The sequence below is a fragment of the Danio rerio genome, chromosome 12, assembly GCF_049306965.1.
Source record: "Danio rerio strain Tuebingen ecotype United States chromosome 12, GRCz12tu, whole genome shotgun sequence".
NCBI classification, from domain to species: domain Eukaryota; kingdom Metazoa; phylum Chordata; class Actinopteri; order Cypriniformes; family Danionidae; genus Danio; species Danio rerio.
In genome coordinates this window covers 21,633,712-21,660,963 of record NC_133187.1, presented here as the reverse complement: position 1 = coordinate 21,660,963, position 27,252 = coordinate 21,633,712, and the positions used below count along the sequence as shown (strand labels likewise).

At 34.2% G+C, this 27,252-nt stretch overlaps 2 protein-coding genes across 5 annotated transcripts in view; both read right to left on the bottom strand.

Moving 5' to 3' along the window:
• mrtfba (myocardin related transcription factor Ba) overlaps positions 1-10,687 on the bottom strand; it is a 67,024-nt gene extending 56,337 nt beyond the window's left edge. For both annotated transcript variants that reach the window (XM_009306703.5, XM_009306704.5), the window contains exon 1: positions 10,545-10,687. The gene's annotated coding sequence lies outside the window, so the exon portion shown is untranslated. The remainder of the gene's footprint in view (positions 1-10,544) is intronic.
• A 1,952-nt stretch (positions 10,688-12,639) lies between these two features.
• Positions 12,640-26,827, bottom strand: ercc4 (excision repair cross-complementation group 4). Of its 3 annotated transcripts, XM_068224525.2 has the most exons (13): positions 26,692-26,827; positions 26,552-26,594; positions 26,094-26,285; positions 23,319-23,499; positions 23,039-23,234; positions 20,882-21,089; positions 19,784-19,964; positions 19,580-19,699; positions 19,375-19,482; positions 16,452-17,004; positions 15,685-15,777; positions 15,477-15,589; positions 12,640-13,714 (listed from the first exon to the last, which is right to left on the bottom strand). In XM_068224525.2, the coding sequence occupies exons 3-13, from the start codon at positions 26,268-26,270 to the stop codon at positions 12,984-12,986; spliced, it is 2,661 nt and encodes an 886-aa protein (XP_068080626.2). In that variant the 5' UTR covers positions 26,271-26,285; positions 26,552-26,594; positions 26,692-26,827; the 3' UTR covers positions 12,640-12,983.
• Between the last annotated feature and the right edge of the window lie 425 nt (positions 26,828-27,252).

Here is a 27,252-nt window from a genome sequence, read left to right as displayed (position 1 = left end):
CATAATTATAAAAAAGACAATGCATGGGCATACTTATATTATTTTTGTAAAGTCAACTTGTTGCTTGTCGGTTTACTCACTTTAAGTAACTAATCACTTTTTACAGTGTATCATTATTGGAAGCTGTCAAATTAAATAGAGAAATGCTAGTGAAACAGTCAAAGCAGCTCAAGACATGTTTATGTCTTTGTTTTTGTATTCGAGTGTGGTGTGTGTGCTTTAGTGTGTGTAGAAACAAAACCAAATACAAAAGACACAGACTTCATATTTAAATTCTATTATTCACAGCCACTAAACCTGGTCAGTATTTGATTAGGTGCACGTGATGGTCCGACTTTATATTTACTCATTAAAACATTGGCAAATTCTGCATTATACAGCAGATTCTATTAGAAGTGGATTTTGTAATTCTATCTGCTTTTCCACTTTACTTCTATACTATAGAGTCTTATCAATTTAATTATACCAAAAAAAAAAAATAAAAATAAAATAAAAATTAACGCTCAGTTAATGTGGGCTTTATTCTCCATAGACCCTTTTCACATTTCCGGGTTTATCAGTTGCTGAAGGTGTCATGGTAAACTTAGGGTGCTTTTACAGTAGCACTTCTGGTCTGCACCCGGGTTCGTTTGACGTCGAAGTATGGACTGTTTAGCTGGTGTGAACATTTTTTTTTTGAACTCGAGTGTGCACCCCTGAACCGTACCCGAGTCCGCCTGAAAGAGATGGTCTGGGGTAGAGCTGCACGGTTCTGGCTAAAACGAGAATCGCGATTCTTTTGCTTAAAATAAAGATCATGATTTTCTCACGATTCTGTAGATGTTAAGTAAAAGTTAACTAGTGGGCTATTCTTATTTTTTATTTCTCAAACATATGGTAAAACATCAATAATATTATATTTAGGTTTACTGTTGGTTAAAATGCTCAATTGTGAATAGACTTAATTAGAATTATGATGTTTGAGATATATGATTGCAATCTGGCATTGACAACATTATTAGACCAATTTTTTTCTACTGGTAAAATTAGACAATTGTCATTATCAGAATCCCTATTGCATTATATTTAACATATATAGGCTAGAGTATACTGACACTGTAAACATTCATTCTCATGTACAACACTTTGTGTTTGTTATGAAAGAAAAACATACCAAATGCGTGTCGTCATCATTACTTTAAAATGCGATATGACTATTTAAATGACGTGTGCGCTTTCAGTTTCTCTGCTAAGTGCAGGTCATACTTCTCCTGCGGCTCCCAAACTATCGCTCTGTGCAACAAACTGAATGTTATTTACAACTTTATTACCCGTTATTCACAGCCTATGCAGGTTCTGTTTACTAAAGTAGACTTCATTCTCAGGCGAGCCACCACCCTCTCTGTGTTAACAGTTCACATCACGTGTGATCTTGTGGCTGCGAATACATCATTACATGAAGACAGAAATGACATTTTTGGGTAAATTATACATTATACAGTATGTGAAACTTTGAACACTATTTGGAGGTGTCCACGTTGCTGAGCAATGGAATGTAAATGTATGTAAAACAACTTGAAAACTTGTGCGGCTGCCTTTGCTTCTCTCCTGATCTTAAAAATATGATTGGCAAAATCGTAGAATTGCTGTATTAAAACCGCCTAGAAGGTCGAATTGAGATCGCAATCTTTTTCCGATTAGTCGTACAGCTCTAGTCTGGGGTACGGTTTGTGCGAACCCTGGTGCGATTTTATTTTAATGCAATCTGACCAAATAACGGAAGTGAACAACAAACTTTAATTTTTATAATGTTCATTCGTGTGTGTATGTCTGTGTATCAGCAACCCTGGCGACAACCGGGACTGACCCAGTGCAAACAGTGATGTCTGCTTGACTCCACCAAAAACGACTTCTGCAGACATCACGTGATGTTCTGAAAGTTTTTATAGTTTTTTTGCCGCATGTGGCTCTCTGAATTTTGGCTTTGAAAACAAAACCAAAAGATTCAGTAAAAGCAGAATGACTGTAATAGGCATTTATCTATTTTGGCTTTGCTTTAATGGCCGTCACCTAGCAACAGCTGTAGCTTGATGACGCAAGCATACCGGTGTTCAGAGGGAAAAAAGATGGTGTGAACAAACCAGGCAAGAAGGTGGGGCAATCGAACAATCGAACTTGGGTTCATTCTAGGGAATTGAACCAAATGTGCAAGCACCCTTAGAGCCCAGTGAAACAGGGAGTACAACAAATATTTTTTTTCCAATCCTATTTGCTGAAATATGAAAAGAAAAACTCCATGATGCATTAGAAGCACCTCGCATAAGTGGTAATTAGTTTTTTTTTTGCATAATTTTAATTGTTCTTACATGTTATCAAGCAATTTTTTTTGCATATGTTTCCAAATAAATTGTGAAATTTAGCTAATTGCATTTCTTTAGAAGACTTTTGTTATGGAACACTTTTAAAATATCGATTTAAACTACTTAAATCTTGGAAGTCCTTGAACATTTGAAGTGTGTAAGATTAATAAACTGCCAAATATTAAAAAATAATACTTTTTTGTACGGATAATGAATTAAAATTCCTTATTAGCAAAAGGTAAGCAAACGTTGAATTGAAACATTGAAAAAAAAGCTTTTAAAATCAAGCTAGCATTGCTAGATCTTCTTGACATTTTATTCCAGGGATTACATTTGAGCTTAAAATGGATTATACTTCACAGGATTACCAGTGTAAAAATGTCAAGAACACTGTTCAACACAACAATGAAAAATATCCTACCTGGAAAATTTCTGATTTTTAATCAAACGAAGGGACAGATCAAAGAACAATCATTGCCCAATGGAGTCAAACTAAATACTGTTTCAAAGCTGCTGCAGTAATCTTTGCATTGTTCTGGTGAGGAAGTTATAACACTGTTGTTTCTCCTTCAGTAAGGTGTGCCCAAGTTCTCCATTCAGACTATTAACACAGCAGCTTCTCCTTCACAGTGGCCAACATTTAATCTGTCTCAAATGGCTTTAATGTCAGGGATCTGAACCTGATTCTGCTGAGACAGCAAAGTATGAGCCATGACTAAATACTCTGGAAAATATCAAACTCCAATTAAAAGCAAACCCAGATGCTTGATCCTTTTCATGTGCCGAACTGGAAACACAAGCGATGACTTCCATGTGTTCATCAAAGGAAAGTAAGCAAGGTGGACTGGCACGAGATAAACGTTTCTTTACTTCAACACAGTGCTTGTGTTCGACTTCCTCAAAGAGAGTTAATGCCAAACTTTGGAATTAACTTTTTATGTACAGTCCATTATTAATTCCTGCCGAGCATTAATAAAATGTTTATGCATGTATGCTGACAATCTTGTCAATGAATTCACAGTGCTCAGTGGAAATGCATGTTAAAATCTACATTTCTATTGCTCCCGAAACATAGAGTGACCGGAGATCAATAAACTCACTACAGTTTGACAAACATTGCAGCTGTTGGACAACATAATGTACTTGAGGCATTTTTAGGCCAGAATGTAGTTTAGTTTGCAACTATGCAGTTTATTTATTTAAAATATGTATTATTTCTAAGATACAGCGCTTCAGCATTCATCAGCCTGTACAGATGGTCACAGAGACCTCATAATAACCTTCATAGAGGTGAAAAACTCAGTCCAATTTCAAACTACAGCTGACCAAGTCATTATTAAACAGGTAAGTGACATTCTAAGTTCATCTCTCTTAATTATGTTGTAGTGCTGTACTTATACCATAGTAATTGTTGTGTATTGAATGTGAGATAAGACTCACATATAAGCAATGCATGTATTTTGTGTTGGCCATCTGTTTGTTTCTAATGAGTCTAGTTTTTGTTACTGCAGACTAGTTCAATAAAAAAAAGAAAAAAGAAATCTCCGCATATGTTTAGCGTTTTTCCTTATGACAAACACAACAGTAATCTGGTAGTTTTGGCTTTTTCTAGCTTAAAGAGCCCATATTATACATGAAATAGGGTCATATCTTGGTTGTAAGGGTCTCCAACAACAGTCTAATATGCATGCAAAGTCAAAAAACACTTTCATGGTCTTATAATCTGCATTTATTTTTACCTAATTATCCCAGCGACTCCTGTATGAATCGTCCAGTGATTCATTTGTTCCCAAACCCCTCCTTAGCGCGAAGCTAATCTGCGCTGATTGGACCGATGACAGTCTGTCACGATTGGTCGACTGCCTTCAGTCAGAGAATGAAATGCCCAATAGCTAATCAGCAATATAAAAGTAATCACAGTTCATACGCGCTCCATAGTGTAGGCGTGGATTTTAGCTGCCACACACACACACAAACACACACACACACCTCTGGACGACAACGCTCCCGCTTCCGCCCGCACCCGCCAGGTTTTAGCCTGAACCCGACCGCTCCCGCTTATATTTAGAATTTCTTGTCCCGGTGCCCGAACCGCCCCGTTTTCTACCCGCCGCGCCCGATCCCGCTAAAGAGCGGGGGAGAACATAACCGAAAATCACCCAGCAAAACAGTCCAGAGACAGCCAGACAGAGCTCTCTCTCTCTCTCTCTCTCATACGCGCGCACTAACACATACACACAAGCGCCAAGCAGACACACAGGCAGGCAAAGCTCTGTCTCATTCGCATAGCAATATCCACGATATTGCTAGACAGCCCGCTCCCGTCCCGAATTAAACTTGTTACCGACCGCTCCCGCGATTGATTCGGAAATTTATTCCCGCGCCGCAGAAATCTGGCACGGGGACAGCCGCGGGAATGCAGACCTCTACCACGAAGCTCCGTAAACAAACAGCACGCGTCGCGTTTTTAACGTGACTTTGCACGCGATAAGAGAATATAGCCAGTTAACCTGATACAGTACACTCGGTTACAAGTAACAAATCACAACTAAATACATTTGCAAGCTAGAGTCAACGAGGCAACTTTAATCGCACGTACTTACATTTGAGAAATGGAGGAAGAAACTCATCCTGACGTCCATTAGTAAGTTATTCTTTACTGATCCTTACTTTAACAAACGCTGATGAAGTATTCTTTGTAGCCTGTAGTTTCCAGTAGTTTCCAACTGCTTGGTTATAATGCTGAGGTTTCATCTCTGGGTAGAGAATCGATAATGTCCATCTGCAGTGTGACTTCAATCGACCGGCATGTTTGTGTGCGTGTGTTTGTGGGTGTGTGTGTGTCTGGGTTTCTGCGTCAGAGGGCGGGGCCTCAGGTTTGAAATCTCCCGGGTTTGCGCGTGCACGTGAATAACTTGGTTTCATTCGTACGTCATGGCGAAACACCTAATGAATCGGTATCAAGGCGACTCGTTTGAAGCACTATGAGTCGACTCTTTTAAAGATGAATCAACCGTTTTAAACACTGTATTCTTACAGATTTAAGCCTTAGCTGGATACTTCACTTTACTTAAAGCTGTGTTACACACTACATGGAGGGGAATTTTCAAAAACCCATAATATGGGCTCTTTAAGTATTGTGTTCCTGACTGCAACAGAGAAATACAGGGAAATCTCTGTAGACTAATAGAATTTCATGCCGTTCAGCCTTATAATCCTAAAATGTGAGCACAAATCACTTGTTTTGTCATCACTTTAGATATTATGCTAGAGAATCATTCAAATACTAGCTCTAAAGTGACGTTTGTGAAGTGGCAACAGTTTCTGCTGTTGACGTCAGCTGCAGATGTGAATGAATGGCGGAAGAAAGTAGTTCCTCATACAAAAGGAATTTTATACTCTTCGTGTTTGATTTTCTTTTTATGCGATTATGTAGCAGTGCAATATGGCTGTATAACGTCACTGGTGGGACACCGAGGCACTCAGTCGTCGGCCTCGAGTCAACGCATGATAAACAGTGCCGATACAGCCATATTGCACTGTTACGAGTGTGATATTGCTTGTGTGCTTCAGATACACATTCTTTTTTTGACATGCCCACAAGAAGGCTGGGCTTGTCATACAGATCAGCTAGACCAGGAAATCAAAGACATAAACCCTTCCCTAAATGGTATTAGAAGCAAACCTAAGGGGAAAAACACAAGCTGTGTCTCATTTTTAGAGGCTAAAGGGGTGTCCTTCGAAGTCCACACAAGCTGAAGTGAGCTTTTTGAAATGAGACGATCTAGCCAACAGAGGATAGATCTCATCACCAGGCAACCGTAACAGCTCCTGTTATTAAGCGCTGTCAAATTTGTAATGATTTTTTAAAGTGAATTTAAAACTTATTTTAAGCGATCTCAAGATAAAACAAGGTGTACAGAAGCTGGACATTTCCTTTGATCAATACATGTACACAAAAAATGTAAGATGTTTTTAAAATAACTTTTCAGTAAGATATTTCATACTCTTTTTGTTTTTAACATGGGTTTACTTATCCGAGTAAAATAAACCTAATTCTTTCATTTACACCAAAGTTTTCTTTCAAAATCATCCTTCTGTTATCAGCACGTAATGAATCTTGGGATGTTTGAGGCCGCGAAGGATCCACAGGTTGTGTCCTTCATTCCCGGGAAACGAAGGACGCATTTTGAGGCTGCGTTTGAAGGAGCCTTAGAACTTTTTTGAAATGAGACAGCCTTCATCGCGACGCAATGACAAAGCACACTTCAAATGCATCCTTTGGAGGATGAAGCCTCTGAAATAAGACACAGCTACAGATTTTCTTCTAAACACTATTTTTTTACTGTTTTTCAAATGTAAACGTGCTCGACTGATGTGTGTGACTGTTACGCTGTTGCCAGATAGCTTTAACTTGCTTTGTTTTTTGCTACCGAGCAAACTGACCATGACAGAAAAGTTATAAACAGATAGATAAAATAGTTGTAAATAAATAAATAAACAGGTGAGGTAAAAATATTTGATATTTTGAAATTTTGATATTTTGACAAATCAAAAACACTGTAAAGTTGTTTTGTGGTATTTATTTGATGTTGTGCAAATAATCCTTTATTTCGATAAATATGTCTGTAAATATAATTTTAAAAGTTGTTTGCGTCATACTGCCCTATAGTGTTCATTTTACCTATGAAATGCATTCAAATGTTTTATGCTTTTGCTGCTTGTACAAAAAACATATTTAAAATTAGTTGAAACAACAGAATTCTTAAGATTTTTTTTGGAACAACTTACTTATTTTACGTTCAATCCACTTTAATATGTAAAAAACAATGACGTTGTTTTATCAAAAAACAATAACCTAATCAATTTGTATTGGGACAACATTAAGAAATTGTGTGGAACCCAGCATTTTTTAAGTGTATGTTTTCGCGACTTCATACTATTGTAGGCTAAAGCATGTATTTCTATTTAGCCAATGTTACTTTAATATGCATATACTGAGTAGTATAGGGAGTACATACTTTGTTGCTGTCTTATATTTCAATCTAATATGAAGAAATAGGTAAATACCAAAGTTAAAGTTATAAGTCGAAACTGAAGCAAGTTTACATGACACCAAAACATATGCAGTTACTAAAAACATTAACATCTTAAAGACATGTCAGAGTTGTCTATATAATCCTGTGCTTTATAAAAAGCACTGTTACCCATGCCAGGCCAGTAGTGGTGTTTTGATTTCAGCTTTCCTTTAGGTTGTCATTCAAGTGCTTGTGCATGGTTAAAAAATACATAGTTCAAATGCATATGATATGACCATTGGCTTTCACATTTTACATGACGTATAACAAGTTCAAGTTACTTTACTGGAATGACAATTTGTACAGTATTACCAAAGCATATTAGATATGTATAAGATATGTAATATACTAACCATCAAATTAATAAAATATACAGTAAATAGGAAATAAATGGCAAAAAACAGATAATATATTTGATAATTATAACAATTTCAATGATAATAAAATTCTAAAATATTTAAATAAGATAAATTAATTTATATTAACCATTTCTTATGGTGTGAAGGGTGTATATTTTGCAGCTAGTTTAGGTGTCAATTCATCCTCTCCGAATACATGGTAAAGTCTTTTAGAGTCATTTAAAAAAAATAATGTTTCAAATTGGGGGAAACAAATTCTCTAGATGTGATGTATTTGGGGCAGAACTGAAGGAAATGTGTCTCATTCTCTATTTGATTTTTGTTACACTGTTTCACATATTCTCTGTTCTTTGGGAGTTCAGGAAAGTCTAATAAGAGCATGATTTTCAGGCCCCCAAAACTCTATTTTCATGCAAAGAAGTGTTGCATATAAATGAAAGCATACAATTTTAAAATCTTAGTTGAGGACTATGTTATGTAAATGCACCCTAAATCAGATTTACTTTAAATAGCATGAATATACAAAACAAGTATTGTTCATTATCATTTACAATTAGCTTCAACCTTAAATTTTTGATGTTTAGCGTAAAATACATACTTTTTCATATTTAGCTATTCTACTGTGTGCTTTAATCAGTTTTATTAGTTTTTAAAATGTTTATATTAGTTTTATTTGTTTATTAAACTGTTCTATTTAATTCATAGCATTATTTCAAAGAATGAAAAATATTATTAATAGTTCTATGTTTAAGAACTATTTTCTTTTAACAATAGCTAGATGTTAACTTTCAAACCAAAATATCAACGGCTTTACAACTAGGCATGGGACGATAACCGGTTTTAAGTCAGGGTTTTAAAACCGTTAAAATTTTCTGTTATACCCAAGCGGCAACCCTCGCTCTCTCTCGGGAAGCCCATACGGAAGTAACTGAAACTGCAATTCATCAAAATTCCGCTAGTCCTGGCAACATATAGAGCTAATTTCTATTGAGCCCACTGTTAGAATGGCCAACTTTACAAGAGAAAAAAAGGGTGTTTACAGCCTGGTACAAAGAAAGATTTTGGTTCATATAGCTAATATTACCCTTCATGACAACTGTGAGGGGGGTGAATTTGTTTATACCATTAAACCGTTCCTACACTTTTAGAAATAAAGGTACGCAAGCTGTCACTGGGGATACAAAGATACAAATTTGTACCTAAAAGGTCCATTATAATACCTCAAGGGTACATATTAGCCCCTAAAAATACAGAAAGTGTTATTCTTAAAATATTAAGGTACTAATATATACTTTTGAGGTACCAATGTGGACCCTTTAAAAACAAATGTACACCTTTGAAAAGGTAAAACCCCAGTGACAGCTCGCGTATTTCTGAGAGTGTAAGTCATTTGTAAGTTGTTATTTTAATTAGTTTTTTTAGGGCAACAGTAGAATAAAACCCTCCACATAACAAGCTACTGGTCAGTCCATGACTCAGGAAATATATAAAAAACAATTCTCTTATAACAACATCCAACATGCTGTAGTGATGAATAGTGCAGTGACTTAACTTCATATCCAAAGAAAAGAAAGATATCCAAAGATGCCTTTTCAAGCTTAAAAAAAAATCTGTTTTTGAAACTAATGAAGTCAGCAAAATTCAATGACTAATTTTAATTATTTAGTGTGACATGTTACGGTTTCAAAATATTTTAATTATTGAAACAAATTATGCCATGTTTAATGGGAATGTTGTTTTTTACCCAGAGTTTTAAACAGAACTTATTTCAGAGCAGTAATCACAAAACCGTGATACCGCAAAACCGAGATATTTTTACCCAAGTAAGTTATCATACCGTCAGAATCTTATACTGGCCCATGCCTATTTACAACATAAGTATATTTAAGAAACAAAATAAATTTGTTTTATGCAAGTTTTTATTGGCGGGACAGCATGCAATATTATGTAATAATCTCACCAAGAGGACTTTGGACTGAAAAGTCCAAATCATAAAAAAGTGGAAGTGCAAATTACAAAAAAAAAAAAAAAAAAAACACATTTCAAACTTAGTACACATTCTTGGTTTAAATATGAACTTTCTTAAAATGTTTAGATTGAAATAAGTCAAAGGTATATTTTTACAGGTGAATTTGGTTGCTTTGCTTCTAAGATATTCACTTTAAATCAAAATCACAAGAGAGATAATAAATCTCATAACATAATGATTTCAAACATTCATCATTGAAGACAACAAGGTGAAGATGCCAAGAGTGTATAGTCACAATGTTTCTCCTATAAAGTTCAACCTGAAGTTGTCTGAAGACTGCAGATCTGTAAGGATGTTTACTCATTTACAAGCAGTTTCAGTTTCAGCGAGAGTTAATGAGACAAACAGGAAAAACAATAGTTTATCCTCACACAAATGATTAGATCATTCAAGTGCCTTCCTTAGGGCCTATAGTATATGACAATGAAAAATGTGATATGAAAATCCAAGTCTTACCATAAACATCATGTCAGTATTGATCCACACACATCATAACTCAATGTTTATACAGACTCTGTAAGTTAGCATGCTAGTGTGCAACTGTAAACATCCAATATACCGCAATAAACAAGTCATTTATAGATCAACAGAGAATACTAAATCTATATCTGGTAAATTATTTTTATTTCCGCGTGCGTATCTCGAGTGTAGATAGATGACATTCGTGTTTCACATTCAATCCTCACATCAGCAAACAGGCTAGCAGAAGAACTCCAGCGCTACATGTTAAATCTCTTACTGTCATATAATGGTCGCTTCTTGCCCTGTTCCCCACTGCTGCGTCAGGATCGCTCGTCGTAGCCCCTGGGTTTATTGCTCCATAACTGTCCTTTATGTGGTCACCCATGTATCCTGGGGTTGATTCTGTTTTTCTTTGGGACTGAAGTTTTTTTTTTTTGGAGGAAGTAAGATGGCCGCTGCTGGTGTGTTCGTCTGAACTCAGTGACGCAAACAGAGGTGTTAGAGGTCGATCACCATCAGGGGGCGCCATTGATCTGTCTTTTTTGTTTATAGTTTAGTTATTTATGTACATAAACAGCTCTGGGAATAAATAAATAAATAAATAAATAAATAAATAAATAAATAAATAAATAAATACATTTGAAATGTGAAAAAGATTTGCCATTACCGTTTGAACGTTGTTTTGGTTATTTTAAATTAAACACTTGTGTTTTATTTTAAACTCTTCGTAATGTGTCTGCAGAATTTAAAAAAAACATCATACAGTTTATTTATTTATTAGCTGAAAATGCCAATAAGTATTAAAAAATAATTCTAAACAACATTTGTAGTACATATATATATATACTAGGGTTGTCGTGATACCATTAATAAATTTTACGATACAATACCAGCTTAAGTATCATGATACTAAGTAGTATTGCTATACTGTAATTCATAACTTAAATTATAAAGAAATATGTCAGAATATTTTATGTTATAATAGGCCTACTTGAGTTTAATTAATATATTCCCTAAGGCCAAAAAGTATTATTTGCACCCCACTTCAACCAAATTTTATTCATTCTTTTTGTTTATTTTGTAGACAACTAGCCAACAAAAAGTACATTCAAATAATGTTTTCAGATTATATCGAATAAAACTTGTTACAAAAGAGTGTTTTTTCAACAAATTAGGCTTTATGGTGCAAGTGGTCAAAAATAGTTTTAATGTTTTCTGTTGCTATTTTGGGGTTTTTATCTATTTTTATCAGTCTTATGAAGAAACAATCCAAAGCAATTCAAAACTTCACTTTGCGAGTCGTTCTTTTTAAAAAATTGTTGCAGTTGTTGTAGCTATTAAATAATATTAACAGGAACAGAAATAAACTGATTCAGATGTGTGTTCAAACTGAGGAATCAGAAAACGTGCAATAGGCTACCATAAAAGGTGCGAGTTCTACACAGTTTTGCAACCTTAAAGGGCTCCACAGACTATTCACATAAAATGGTTTATTGTTGCACAAACGTGTAAGCATTTTAGGGACTTTTCCACAACATTGCAACATTATCCATTGTAGATAAACCATTAATGATGATACTTCCGTTTACAAACAGTGGCACCGCCAGTTTTTTGGAATCATAGTATCTTGATACTACCATAGCACCAGTAAACCGTGCAACCCTTATATATATACTGTACATATATATTAGAAACCCATGCAAAGGCAGGGAGAACATGCAAACTCCACACAGAAACGCCAACTGAGCAGAGGTTCGACCCAACGACCTTCTTGCTGTGAGGCGACAGCACTACCTACTGCGCCACTGCCTCATAGTTGTTTCTCCATCAGTTATGCGCATTAAAAATTTATGTTACACCTACCCTTGATAAACAATGTTTATTTCATGACTTTAATTTTATGCGTGTTACCATTCTGGTGTTTAGTAGCTGTGTGATTGACACTGAGCACCTTCTATAAACTAATACACTTTTCTGCTAGAGAGAAAAGTTGTTTGTGATGAGCATTAGTTCATTATGTAACATTCACATCACCACCTGCATATGGATGTGTTAACTGTCTATCTGTGTGTGTAACAAAAGATGTGTAGATGTTGGTAATTCAAAATACAGACAAATTGCCTCTATAAATTAATGAAATGCTGTATTTTACTGTAAAAATGAGAGATTACTTTTACAGTTTGTACCGTATTTTCAAAGGTGAAATACTGTTAACTCCAGCTGCCTTTTTTTACTGTAAATTTTATGGATTTATTTTTTATATTGTATACATGTTTTTTTTTTCTCTAAACATGTTTATGAAACCTATTGCGGCCCCAGATTTACCCCATTAAACACATTTACAAAGACTAATAGACATATTAAACAAAGAATTCATTACAGAAATAGTTTATTTCAATCACGATAAAAATTGCAACATTTTTCTAAAAGAGTGGTGATATGAAACTCACCTTCTAAGCCAATGACTCTACAGTACAGTTAGTCAAGTTATCTACAATGAACATCTATAACTACATGCAAAGTCACACCAAACCTACGAATTCTAACACAACATTTTAAAAATACAAGGCATTTAAATATTCAGAAATACATAAATTCATTTACTGCATCTTAATTTCACAATAAATATGAAAATAAACCCTTTTATCAAGGTACAATTTCCACGACTGGCCCACAATATCACAATAAAAACACTTTTTATTTCTCCTTGCGATATCTACTTATTCTTCTGAATGGGCCGCACATCCATAGGATTGTGTATGAATTCATAAAGCATCCTGGCATTGCTGCTGCTGCCCAAAATCTCACTGAGCGTCTCCTGGCTAAATGTCACAAGATCAGCGAGGCAGGAAACATGTTTTATCAGACTCTTGACGTTCTTCACATTGACTCCAGGCATACGCAGCAGGAAGTCGTAAGGTCCAGGATTGTACAGATCTGCAGATTCGGTCACAGTCTCTGACTCCGCTGTAACTGCCTGAGCTGTGCTGGCGTCCGGTTCGGTACGGCCATGCTTGAGCTCCTGAAACAGCTCTGCCGTCACATACGGCGAAGGGCACCAGAGGAGCCTAAGGCGGGGGAAATGGAGGGTGAGAAGGGTCAGTTTGGAGGTGACATCGTTGGCTGAGATCTCCTGCCGAAAGTCACTGCGGGCCACCAGGGAGAATGGTTTAGCGGGGTCAAACTCGATGAGCAACACAGGACGGCGGTAGAATCGAGTCATGGAGAGGCACTGTGTGTAAAGGCGTCCGCTCTGTAAGGAGCCAATGAGGTCGCTGACGCTTTTGCGCTCTACGCAGATGTCAGACGTCAGTATGTAGTCGCCGACCTCTAAGGTGACGGGTTCGATGTCCAGACCACGTCGATGCAGAAGCGAAGGAAGTTCACTGCGAAACTCTCTCATGTCCACGATGATCCGATGAGGCTCTTTAACCTCTTCAAGTCCCCCTAATTGAAGTCAAAACAGTTTAAAAGTGTGATACAAACAGTTATAAGGTCAAAAGGTGAGAAGTAAGTGAGAACAGAACACTGTGAGTAAAATCAGCCCTTGCATTTTGGGTTCAAGCCGCACACTACTACATGCTAATATCTAGTTACTTTTTTAAGGTTGACACCCTGTGTGAATGGAGAATTAGTTCAAGCCAAGCAGGCTTTTATTGTCATTTCAAGCATTTTCAGCATTTTTGGTTCAAGCGGCGCACTATTACATGCTAATTTCTAGTTACTTATTTAATACAGACGCAGTGTGAATTGAGAATTAGCTTAAGTTAAGTCAATTCAAAGTCAAAGCCAAGCCAAGCAGGCTGTCATTGTCATTCCAAGCATATACAGTTCATACACAGTGAAACTAAACAACATTCTTCCTGGACTAATGTGCTATATACAACATAGATATTGTTTCATCTTTTATATCGCAATGTGCGAATCCGCAATAATCACGCCGCAGGATCTCCAATGAGGAGTTAAGATTTTAATTAACAAGGAAGCACAGAATGTGTGTTTTGTCGAGCATAACCCTGATTGAACAAAGACGAAAACAGTCAGCATTAATCACAAATAGTTGGCTTGTTTTCAAAGCCTTTGTAATTGTAATGTAATTGAGCTGACAAAAATTATGTTTAGGATTCCAATCTAAGTAAAATGTAAAATTCCTTGACATTTCCCTGACTTTCAAGCGTAAATTCAATGACCTATAATAAATAAAAAAAACTAGCAGCTCTTGTGTTGCCCCAGAACTTTGTGATTCTGCAATTAAACGCAATGAAAACAAAAACAGAATCCAAAAATGCAGAGGTGCTTGCATTTTATTTAATTGCTGCATATACAGTTGAAGTCAGAATTATTAGCCCCTGTTTATTTTTTTCCCTGATTTCTGTTTAACAGAGAGAAGATGTTTTTCAGCAAATATGGCGATGCCCATAACAAATCTCCTGTCAAGAACAATAAAGTTTTACTACTACTACTACTACTTCATTTATAAACAAAATAGTTTGAATAACTCATTTCTAATAATTAATTTATTTTAACTTTACTATGATGACAGTAAATAATATTAGACTAGATATTTATCAAGACACATCTATACAGCTTAAAGTGCCATTTAAAAGCTTAATTAGGGTAAATAGGCAAGTTATTATATAACGTTAGTTTGTTCAGTAGGAAATATAAATAGGTTAAAAGGGCTAATAATTTTGAACTTCTAACGAGTTTTAAAAAAATATTTAACTTCTTTTATTCTAGCTGAAATAAATCAAAAAAGACTTTCTCCAGAATAAAAAATATTATCAGATATACTGTGAAAATTTCCTTGATCTGTTAAACATCATTAAGGAAATATAAAAAAAAAAAAAATTAAAAATCAAAGGGGGCTTAATAATTGTGATTTTAACTGTAGATTTTGGTCAGTCAAAATACTTTTCAAATTCCTGCTGCGCCATCTGCATTGTTTTATAATAAATGATATTCTATTTTGATATAGGTAGAGCCCATCTGCACAGGGAAATGCAAAGAAAAAAAACATTTGATAAATGGAAAGCAAAATTTAAAATAACAAACAAAATCGCAGATATCCCATAACTTGGACAACAGAAATATAAAATTCCCTTTCAATGTCTTTAATAGACGGTTTAAAATTCTATGATCCGAAATTCCATCACTCGTAAAAAAAAAACCTTTGTGTTAATATTTAGGCTGATTAGCTGAGGTTCACCTGCTTTGCGGGTGTTTGTGGCGGCACTAGCAGGTTCCTGACTGCGGACAAGATCTAGATTGGTGTCTTCTCTACCTTCTCTTTCTTCTGGCACAACCATGCTGGCCTTTTCCCTATTTAAAAAAGGAAAAACAACAGCTTTTAATAAGATGAACGCCACTGAACATTCCACTGAATTTCTCAGCTAAATGAGATATATTTGACAAACCTTATGAGGTGCTCAAACGCTTGCTTTTCTTTGTTTAATGCTGTAAGATATCTCTGTTCTTCTGTTGAGCCTCCATATATGAGAAAATACACACTAAAGCAGAAAAGAACGTGAGAAACTCAACAACAAAAACAGTATTTCTATAAGTGGTGGATATTGTTTTTTAGTTTTTATTTATATAAATAAGTTAATACTTATGTGAATTTCTAAATCAATACACTTTTTGTAAGAAATTAATACTTGTATTCCACAAAAAAAAAAAAAAAAAAAACTTTTCAAAGATTTTTCAAAGGATCATAAAAAATACATGATGGTGTAAAGGCTTTAATTGCAAATATTTTCATTTGAAATTCTGAAGATTTTAGGATTTGACATTACAAGTAGTTTCTAAAACAAAACTGCACATTTTACTCAAAACACTGATCTACAATTATAAGTGAATCACATCCAAAACAAAATTTTGCATTTATAAAATTTGTAAATAAATAAATTTACTGTGCATATATTTACCTTTATATCAAAATTGTATATAAAAATTTGTAAATCATCTTGTTACACATGCATCTTTGTAATTATTTCTGCAATTAATTGTTCTGAATTGTACTAATTTTAAACTATTTTAACTTTGCTATGTTAAATTGTAAAAATATTTACTTTTTGATTAAATAATTTTAGCATTTATAAGCCTTACTGTCTTCTTTCAACAACATTGTTTCAAAGATATTATTATTTTGCTAAACAACAAATAACAAAGCCAAAATACACACCGGAGTGGTTTTCCAGGCCTGCATGCTTTATAAATCTCCAGCTGCCGCACAAAACTGAGTTCAGCATCGTACAAGACGACAAACATGGGGTCAACCTCATGCAGCACGCGGGTCAGACTGTAGGGGTCACTGCATCCCTTCAGTGGGTGAATGACAGTCAGTGGCTCTTTCAGAATACCATAATAATCATCAGATGATAGATCCAGAACAATCTCCTCTTCTTCCTCCTCTTCAATCAACCCTCCTTCATCTTCACTGTTCTCATTTAGGTCCTTATCAGCACTATCGTCCTGAGAGACTCTTGACAGTTTCTCCATCTTTGCCGGTTTCTTTGAGTTGGCTTTGGTTCTTTTCTGACGGCTGTTTTTTCCTTTGCTCCTAGCAGAGTCTTTCTTTTGCCAGCCTTTGTCAAGCTTCAGTAAATCAGGCTGAGGATCTTCTTTTCCAATAGTGCGTGAATAAAGGCGGTTCAGTAGGTGTTCTGGCCCTTTTTGGATGTATTCCTTCAGCTGAGCACAGGTTCTGTCATCACTGGCGCATATCAACACTCGGCCTTTGAGTACAGACAACAAACTATAAAGATTAGTTTAACCAAAAACAGGGCTTCTGCAGGTTTCACCAAGTTAACTTTAAGACTTTTTAAAGACACTTTTAAGACCATGCTAGGAATTTTTAAAAATGGCCTAATTGGAAAAGATTTTTATTTTCCCCTTCAAAAACATTATTATAATTTAATTAATTTAATAATACAAAAATCAATTAATAATACAAAATTTAAATATTTTAGATATTTCTTAGCAAAATCCTAGCAAAATACTTTTTCCCCAACACAAACCTTTAAAAAAATGAACAAATGTTTTAAAAGTTTAAAAACTATAATAAAAATAGTTTTGATTTTGAGATTGAAGACATTTTATGACCCCACGAAAACCCTAAAAAATAAAAATGACGTTAAAAACTACTCACACTTAAGTCGATCCAAATACAAATGCAGATATTTTAGTTGAAATATTTTAGGTGAAACAACTTTGTTCATTGTTCATTCATGTAAATAAATACATTAACTAACATGAACCAATACAACCTGAACTTATAATTGTGTTACGAAACAATTATCTGTTTTTATTTACATTACTGAATGCATAAAGTAGCTAATTCACAAAAAGCATTTATCTGATTTAGCACTCTTTGTACTCTATTGAAAGCCAAACCACATAGAGATCATTATAACTGGTGTAAACAGGTATAAGTCTGGGGTTATTAGTAACCTCTAATATCTTTGGTTTTGTCCTCTTTTCATGAATTCCGCAGTTTGAACACCTGTTACTTAATGATCAACAAGTCACTAATGACATTAGCTTAAAACCACAGCCATGTCACCCTGCAGCCCAAGACCGGTTACTCACTGAAGCTAAGCAGGGCTGAGCCTGGTCAGTACCTGAATGGGAGACCACTAGGGAACACTAGGTTGCTGTTGGAAGTGGTGTTAGTGAGGCCAGCAGGGGGCGCTCAACCTGTGGTCTGTGTGAGCCCTAATGCCCTAATGTAAAAGTGAAGGGGACACTACACTGTCAGTGGGCGCCGTCTTTCGGATGAGACGTTAAACCGAGGTCCTGACTCTCTGTGGTCATTAAAAATCCCATGGCACTTCTCGTGAAAGAGCAGGGGTGTAACCCCGGTGTCCTGGCCAAAGTCCCTCTATCAGCTTTTACGATCATGGCCTCCCAATCATCCCCTTCCACCAAATTGGCTCTATCACTGTCTCTCCACTCCACCAATAGCTGGTGTGTGGTGCACTGGCGCCGTTGTCCTGTGGCAGCCAAGTGGATGCTGCACACTGGTGGTGGTGTGGAGAGACCCCCCTCATGATTGTGAAGCGCTTTGGGTGTATGGCCATACACAATAAATGCGCTATATAAATACACATTACATTACATTACAAAATAAGTTCTGATGAAGAAGCCATGTCTCTTTTCAAAGAACATTTTTTAATTTAAAAAATCTGAATGAACTGGAAAAACTCTTTACTTTATTAACCAAAAGGCCTCTCTGATATCAGGCTTGTCTGTCTGTTTGTCTGATATTAAGTTATCAGGCTTGCCTTGTCTGTCAGTCTGACAATAAATTGTTTATTTTTAACTGAAATCTGTTTGAAGTTTTTGGACTGATTAATTGTTTTGGCTACATTTTGTTTGCTTATTGTTTTAAGAGTAAAATAAACACTACAAAATAGGAAGAAAAGAGTATTATGAATAGGGAAAAGAGTATTATGTAATCTTTGTAAAATAAATTTTGTAAAATTGGTATCGAAAAAAGGTATCCATCGAAAACCGTTATCGGATTCAAAGTATTTTGATACTTAGTATCAAAGATTTTTGAATGATACCCAGCCCTATACACCCCATAACACCCCATGCTTACATTAAGAAGAAGAAACTGTTCAATAAAGTTATTTATGTTTTAAGTGTGCACAAAAGTATTCTTTTAGTTTCATAATATTCTGATTGAACCACTGAAAAGAGATGGATGTTTTTAAGAAGTATTTTTCTGGACTTTGAACAAGTCAGGACCGTTGCCATCTATGGAGGATACAGGAGCTCTCTGTTTACATACAAAATATTTTAATTTGTCTTCTGAAGATGAATGAAGGTCTCTGGGATTTGGATCGACATAAGAGTGAGTAATTACGAACACAATATACTGTTTATTTACTCATTAAAAGTAATCTTACTTCAGTAGAACAATGAAGAAGATTTTTACTTGAAACTGTTGTCTTGGTGATTCATAAAATAAAAGTCAATGGCTAACGGCACTTTAACAGCACCACAGCATCGGCTAAAAATCTCTTTCAGAAGAAAAAAACCTTGGATGATCTGAGGATGAGTAAATAAACAGTGAATTTTCATTTTTAATACATTTTTACCTGGTTCGTGCTCAGATTTGCTGTTTTCTTTCTCAATCTCCTGTAGGACTTCTGTAAGTGCTTCCCACTTTGGATTCTTCTCAAGCACAAGCTCTCTTTTCGGAGGCGCTAGTTTTATACACAAATAAATATAAGAAAAATACCATGTACATGTTAAAACTTAAAACACATTTGTAAACAGAGAAAAACATGAAACATATTGTACCTAGGTTTTGTTTCTGCTCAGTCTCTCCAACTTTCAGTTTTTTCTTAGACTCCTGAATGCGATACACACGACTGCGAGCATTTACAAACATAGACATGCTTGAGTCCAGGAACAACCAACCTGATTTGAAAATAAAGAAATAAATCGGGTGACATTTTTGCTGTAAAATTATCTCAACTAAAGCAGCAGACGAGCGGACTGTACCTGAATTACTACCAAAACTTTTCTGGCTGGTTCTCAAAGACTCCAGCAGATTGAGGAAGGTGACACAGTCGTACTGAGTGAGGTAGAGAAGAAGGGTTCTTAAGATCTTCAGGTCCTGAACAAGAGATTTGGTCCTGGACCCCAGCTGATGCCACAGTGGGTCAAGGTAATGACGAATTGTCTAAGGATAGAATAATTATTAGTATGAAATTTTTTTGTATTTCGCAATCATCAAATATAAAAAATAAATCCCAATTAAATCAAGTATTTTAACCTTCATGCAATTATTTTATTTGTCTATTTACGGAAATTAATGAATTTTATTTAGATATAATTGTTCTATTCTATTTTTTTCTTTTAAACACAACCTGACCTGATCTAACTATAAAATGAATTAACAAACAAAACCAACAACAGGAATTACTGTGAAAATAAGATCGAATTGTATTATTGATTATCTTTTTATAAAAAAAAGCAAAAATAAATATAATTTTTGGTCACACTTTACAATAAGGTTTATTAGTTGATTTACTAACATGAACTATATATGAACAGTACTTGTACAGCATTTATTAATCATAATTCAACATTAACTAATGCAAACATTCATGCTTGTTAACATTAATGCACCGTGAATTAACATTAACAGTCAACTATCTTCATTAAGGAACGTTAACTAACATCAACAAATACTGTATTAAATGTATTGTTCATTGCATATTTGTAAGTAAAGGCATTAACTAACATTAGCTAATACAACCTCATTGTAAAGTGTTACCAATTTTCCACTCTGTATTATATTATGAACAGAAATATAATTTACATGACTTCTCACTTTCTAAATGGAAGTCCATTTATTTACTGTATTTATAATATGTATTTATAACCCTTACTGCTAAAACAATATTAATGGTCATAATTGAAGTAACGTTATCAACATCTGAATATACTAAAATGAAAAAAGGGAGGAAAATGAAAACACACATACATACATACATACTGTACATATATACATATTTATATGTCTAGTTTAGTGATATTGTGAATTATTCCACATGCAGTATTATCCATAGCATTGTGAATAAAAGGATTTCTCACTTTCTCAAAGGCAGTGCCCAGGCTGTTCTCCAAAGAAAGGTCTTCTGCTTCCAGTGTGGGGTTGTAGCGCTTCAGCTCTTTCAGGCAGGCATTCATGATGTCCAGAATGGAGCTCTGAATGGCTCTCATTGCTGGAGTCAGAGTCACGTGCAGCTCCACCACATCTGGCTTGTGTTTGTCCAGCGTTGCGTTCACTGATGCTTGGAATCTAGCATTTAAAAACACATTTACAACTTGATTTACAATAGGGGGTGCACAAATAGTGAAATATGATCAGCAATAATTAATCAAAAAATAACAATATATAGAACAATATATTCGAATTTTGATAACTGTCACTCAGGGTTTGTACACATTTTTCCTACAAAAATATGTGTACTATTCCATGACTTTTCCAAAACTTTCGGGTAAAATTCATGATGTAATGTTTCATGCAATGTCTTTGTAATCTCACGCAATGTTCAATTTTTTAAAATACATAATCTATGCCATTTATAATACAAAATAAAATGGTAACACTTTACAATAAGGTTCATTAGTTAATGCATTTACTAACATGAACTAATAATGAACAACACATGTACAGCATTTATTAATCATAATTGTACATTTACTAATGATTTATTAACATCCAAGTCCATGCTTGTTAACATTAGTTAATGCACCATGATTTAACATGAACTCACAATGAACAACTGTATTTTCATTAACTAACATTGACTAACATGAACAAATACAGTAGTAAATGTATTGTTCATTGTTTGTTCATGTTAGTAAATGCATTAATTAACATTAACTAATGAACCTTAATGTAAAGTGTGACCAATAAAATGTATGTTTACAAAATGGTTAGTTAAATATTAAGTGAGAGCATTTAATTGGCCACAGACAGAAAAGAAGTAAAGAGGCTGGGACAACTAACTCTACCCTTAGGCATAATTTATACACAAAATAATAGAATAAAGAAAAAAAGTACTGAAAACAAATGATAGAATTAAAGGCCTTGTAGAATTTATACAATTTATATATTTGTATACAATTTATATTCAAACATAAATATTAAACAAATTTACATTACTTTTCCAAACCATTGTAGGTTCACTTGTTTTTCCAGACCTAGAAAATGCCATCTCAAAATTACATGACTTCTTTGTTTTTTGTTTTTATTTGTCAGTATACATCAAAAGTCTGTAAACTTAAACCTGCAAATATAAATATACACACCATGCTTACTGTATATGATAAGCTGCAAAGCAAGGTCTGAAATGATTTTGATTAAAAAAAAAAGTTAAATGTATTATAATTAGATGATCAAAAATAATGGGAAATTATTGTCTGCTATTGATAGCTATTGACAAAAATATATCTTAAAGGGGCTAATAATTTTTACCTTAAAAATGGATTTAAAAAAATTAAAAACTGATTTTATTCTAGCTGAAATAAAACAAACAATGTACTGAAATGTGGCCTTTCAGTCACAAATGCCTCTGCACATCAGGTTTTTTAAGCTTGTTTGACAGCTGTCGGTTTGTTTTAGACAGTTGCAATTCTATAAACAAGAAATTTTGACACCATTATATGCCTACATTCATGCTGCATTACAAACATTTTTGTAAAGAAATCTTTGACAAAAAGTTTGCAACAAATGTTATATGATAATAAATAAATAAATAATAGAATTGCTACAGTTACAACTACTAAAATAATAAAACTAATTCTTATTACTTTAGTGATAAAATTAACATTATAATTTAAAATTTAACAATGCTTTTAAAATGTTAAGAAGTCGTGATTATATTAAAAATTCATTTGCTTTTATATATTTAAGTCATAGTTATAAAAAATAAATTCAAATAAAGTCCTAATCATGACATACTACAGTAAATCCTAATTGAGAGATAAAAGTAGAAATTAAAGATAAAAAGTCAATCATTAAAACATACAGTCAAATAAAGTCAGAATTATGAGGTAAAATTTCAAATTTATGACTTATGTTATTTAAAAAAAAAAAAAGATCAAAAAGCAAACAAAATATATATTTTGAAATCTTTTTCTAGGAAACCTTTGATAACAATCTAGCAACAAATGTTAACAAAACATTTATATATATTTAGTAATATTTGAAGGTGAACATTTTCTCGATTGAAGCCGTCCTACCTTGGCCAGAGAAAAAGTTTCTTCACAAACAAGTTTCTCATGACACGCTCGACTTTACAGAATCCTGAAGAGAAGGACGTGGCTTTATCTGTAAAGGCCTTGATGAAGCCGGTTTTGTTTTTCTGCCGATAAAGTCTCAAAATGAAAGCCTCCTGACAAGACTCAATGATATTATGTGCCCGGTACACCAGGATTCCTGTTCAAGAACACAACAATTCACATTTCATCTCAGCTGTAATAAACACAGATTTATTTTAATATATGTTTTCTTTTCTTTGACCTGTTACTAGGTGAGCAGGGATTCTGTCAGTCAGGAAATCCACCACTAGGATTCGGCTAGTGACAAACAGCACTCCTCCTTTAGTGTACACGTTATATCTGTCAGCACTCTGCACATCACTGGTCACAGTTTGAGGAAGATGAGTGACTCCTTCAGCTCGCAGCCGCTCCGTCAAATACTCCTTCAGCAGAAACACACACAAACACATTCAGTACCCGTACTGATTCACTGCAATCCATTCTGTAGTTTGACTGACCATCCTTTTGTATAATTCTAAAAATATCCATCTTCAAAAACTTGTGTTTTTGTTTATTTTTTTAACTGAGACTGAAAAGTAAATGTATCAGAGTAACATTTATAAAGTTAGATATATTTTATAGAGTGAAGCAACTTGGGATCGTTTTATTATTTAAAAGGCACCTATTTTACCACTTTTACAAGATGTAAGATAAGACTTTGGTGCCTCCAGAATGTGTCTGTAAAGGTTTAGCTCCAAATACCCATCTGATTATTTATTATATAATTAATCATAATTAATTTTATATTATATAAATAATCTGCCCATTTTGGTGTCTTGAGGACAATGTAGCTGTTTTTGTAGCCTGTGGCTTTAAATCCAAATGAGCTGCCCTCCACACCGACATGCGTGTTTGCTTCTCATGTGTTACATCAGATAGGATGAAGCTGAAATAAGAGCGCAAGTCAAAAATACAAAGTAATTTTATTTAATGTATTTGTAGTAAAGTATATTTAAGCCTTTCTAAAAACTATGAGTCACACACAAATGTCGTTGCCAGTACACACACACAGGCACGCACGCACATTTACTTGATTATACTGGTTAAGAAATACATAGTGATTTTACTCTTTTTATTACAACTGATCTACTGACCACAGAAACTTGTAACATGTTTTAATGCCAGTTTCTTTGCAAAAAAGGTTCTTTGGACATGTGTTTACGTGTTATTAGGGAGACATGGCAACTGTCAATTAATTTGGTGGGTAGGTAAAACCTCAAAATCACAGGGATTTGTAACCTATTTTAACGTTAATAAACTAAAAAAAACAAAAAAACAGAGAGACTTATTGGGTTTATATCACAGTTCTGTCCAGACAGCTTACAAAAGTTGATTTTCATCAAAGATGCCCTTTAAAGATCAATTCATAACGTTTTGAGCAATTGTGTCATGCAGCTAATGTGTTGATTTAAGTATCAAAAATGATACATTAGGGTTGATCGAATTTGTATTTATGTGATTGTTGTATTGAAGCTATAAATCATAAAACTTAAGCTTTTGAATATCATTTAACAGAGATTTGTTAATAGAGTTACAACTCTAAATTATACACCTTTAATGTAATACTCTGCTATATGAAACAATCATTGACCTTTTCAGTGTTTTTTGATAGATTTGTAAACATTTTGTTTAAAAGGTATGTTAATATTAATAAAAAATAAAACTAATTATTATTTTAGTGATAATATTAATATTAGTAATTCAACATTCAACAATGCTTGTAAAAAGACTTAAAACAAAAAGTTATAAAAAAATTGTCAAAACAATGACACATACTAAACCTTAATTATAAGATAAAAGTGAAAATTACAAGACAAAATGTCAAGTTAAGTCATAATTAGGAGGTAAAACATCAAATATATGACTTCATATACAGTGGACAAGAAAGCTTAACGTGCCGCAAAAAATGCAATTAATTTTACATAATTACAAAAAAAACAGCAGAAAATGAAGAAAAGATCTTCATCTGTTTGATAGCAAACATGCTGCAAACCCTCAAAATGCATACACATTAATAAAAAAATAAATACATTTTAAAAAATAAATAAATCAGTGACAGACGCTATGACCATTTGTTAGTGAAGTTTTAGGTGATCTTTGAAAGGCGAGTATTTTGTTTGTTTATTTTAACATCCTAATTCCCCTGTCTTTTGTACTGTATTAGCCTAAATAACCGTAACCTAAATAGTGGGTCTGTCATGTTTTAGTGTCCTCTTGAAACATTTACATTGTGTTCTGTATTTGAAAGTATTGTTGGAAAAAGCAGCGCGTTTTATTAACTTGCATTAAGAGAAAATGCAGCACATGGTTAAAAAAGATTTGAGGATTTGTAGCATGTGTGCTGTCAAATGGATGAAGATCTTTTCTCAATTTCCTGGCATTTTGTTCTCATTTTTTTTTTTTTTTTGTAATTGCTTGTGTTTTTTTTAAACTCCAGTGCATTAAGCTCTCTAAGTCACCGTAATTATATGAGGTTACAACAGAAAATATCAAAAGTAAATGTAAAATAATTGTAAAAAAAATAATTAAAATAAATATCAGTGAAGTAAAAATTACTTGATTTTAATTTAATAATTTTATAATCAAATATAAACCCCCTACTAGATATATGATTATATATGATTATATATGATTTGCCACAAAAACCTAATCGTTTACTCTCTGTTTCAAATGTGATAAAAAACATGAAAACCACATGCAAAGTTTTTCGACATATCTGTATAAAGGTTTAATAATAAAAAAATATTAACTAGAACGTTTGCAAATTATTTTATTATTTTATAATTAGGCTCATCCGTATTATAAAATGCAATGCTTATTTTAATGCAATGCTTTTTAAATTGCCTTTTAGCTTCTTTGCAGTTCCAATATGGCCGCATAAACAATAACTTCACTACATCAAAATGTTACACACGTAAGACATATTAAACTGTTTGGTTATGTTACTGTAGTAGCTCATGAAATGTGTCGGTTTCACCTGTTCAGGAGTGCTGGTGTTCAGCAAGAGCACCAAGCTGCCCTCCTCAGAATACACCTTCATGAAGTGCAGCAGAAGGCGGTCAATGCCGAGTCCTTCAGCCGTGATCAGCAGCCCGTCTGTGCTGAACACACTCAGAAACATCTCCGTCTCATACTCCAGCAGAGCACTCGCCATCTTCACCAGCACCGGCTGAAATAAAGTTAGGACATTCGTTCAGTGACAACTTGTGACATAACTTTACTCCCTATATCGTTTACTATTGTACTTTGAATATTCGGTCTGAAATCACATGTATGACTCGAAAACAACATTAACACTGTTTATTTGACTGTGATCTGTTGTACTTTGATATTCATTGGCTGCTAATATGATTTTACTATGCTGAATTAGCAATTTTTTTTCTGATATTTTATTAGGAAGAAAGTCCGACAGTGTGAAAAAAAAATCAACTATACCTCAATTCACCAACGACTGACCCAAATCATCCAAATCAACCTACTGAAATGATACTTCATTGTGTTAGTTTTCTTAATACATTCAGCTCATCATCACCATCTATTGGCTTTTAACAGGACGAGACGAGGAATAAACTTACTGTTTAACTTATATCTAGCAGTTAGAGCACACAAACAGAACTAATGCATTACGAGGTAAAGACACAGTTTGTTACTTTAATTTCATTTTAATGTTACACAAGTTTGACATGTCTCCGGTTTGCAAAAAGAAAAAAATCCTTGTTGTATCACGTGACGTCGACGTGTTTTGTACATTGATTCATGTTAGCGCCATCTGCTGCACTGGAGTTTAAAATAAAAAGGTCAAAGCACCCCCACAATTACAGTTTCCCTAATATGGATAACCAGACAAACAAAAACATGCATGCACGGATGGACGGATGGACGGATAGATAGATAGATAGACAGACAGACAGACAGACAGACAGACAGACAGACAGACAGACAGACAGACAGACAGACAGACAGACAGACAGACAGACAGACAGACAGACAGATAGATAGATAGATAGATAGATAGATAGATAGATAGATAGATAGATAGATAGATAGATAGATAGATAGATAGATAGATAGATAGATAGATAGATAGATAGATAGATAGATAGATAGATAGATAGATAGATAGATAGGCGGTTCAT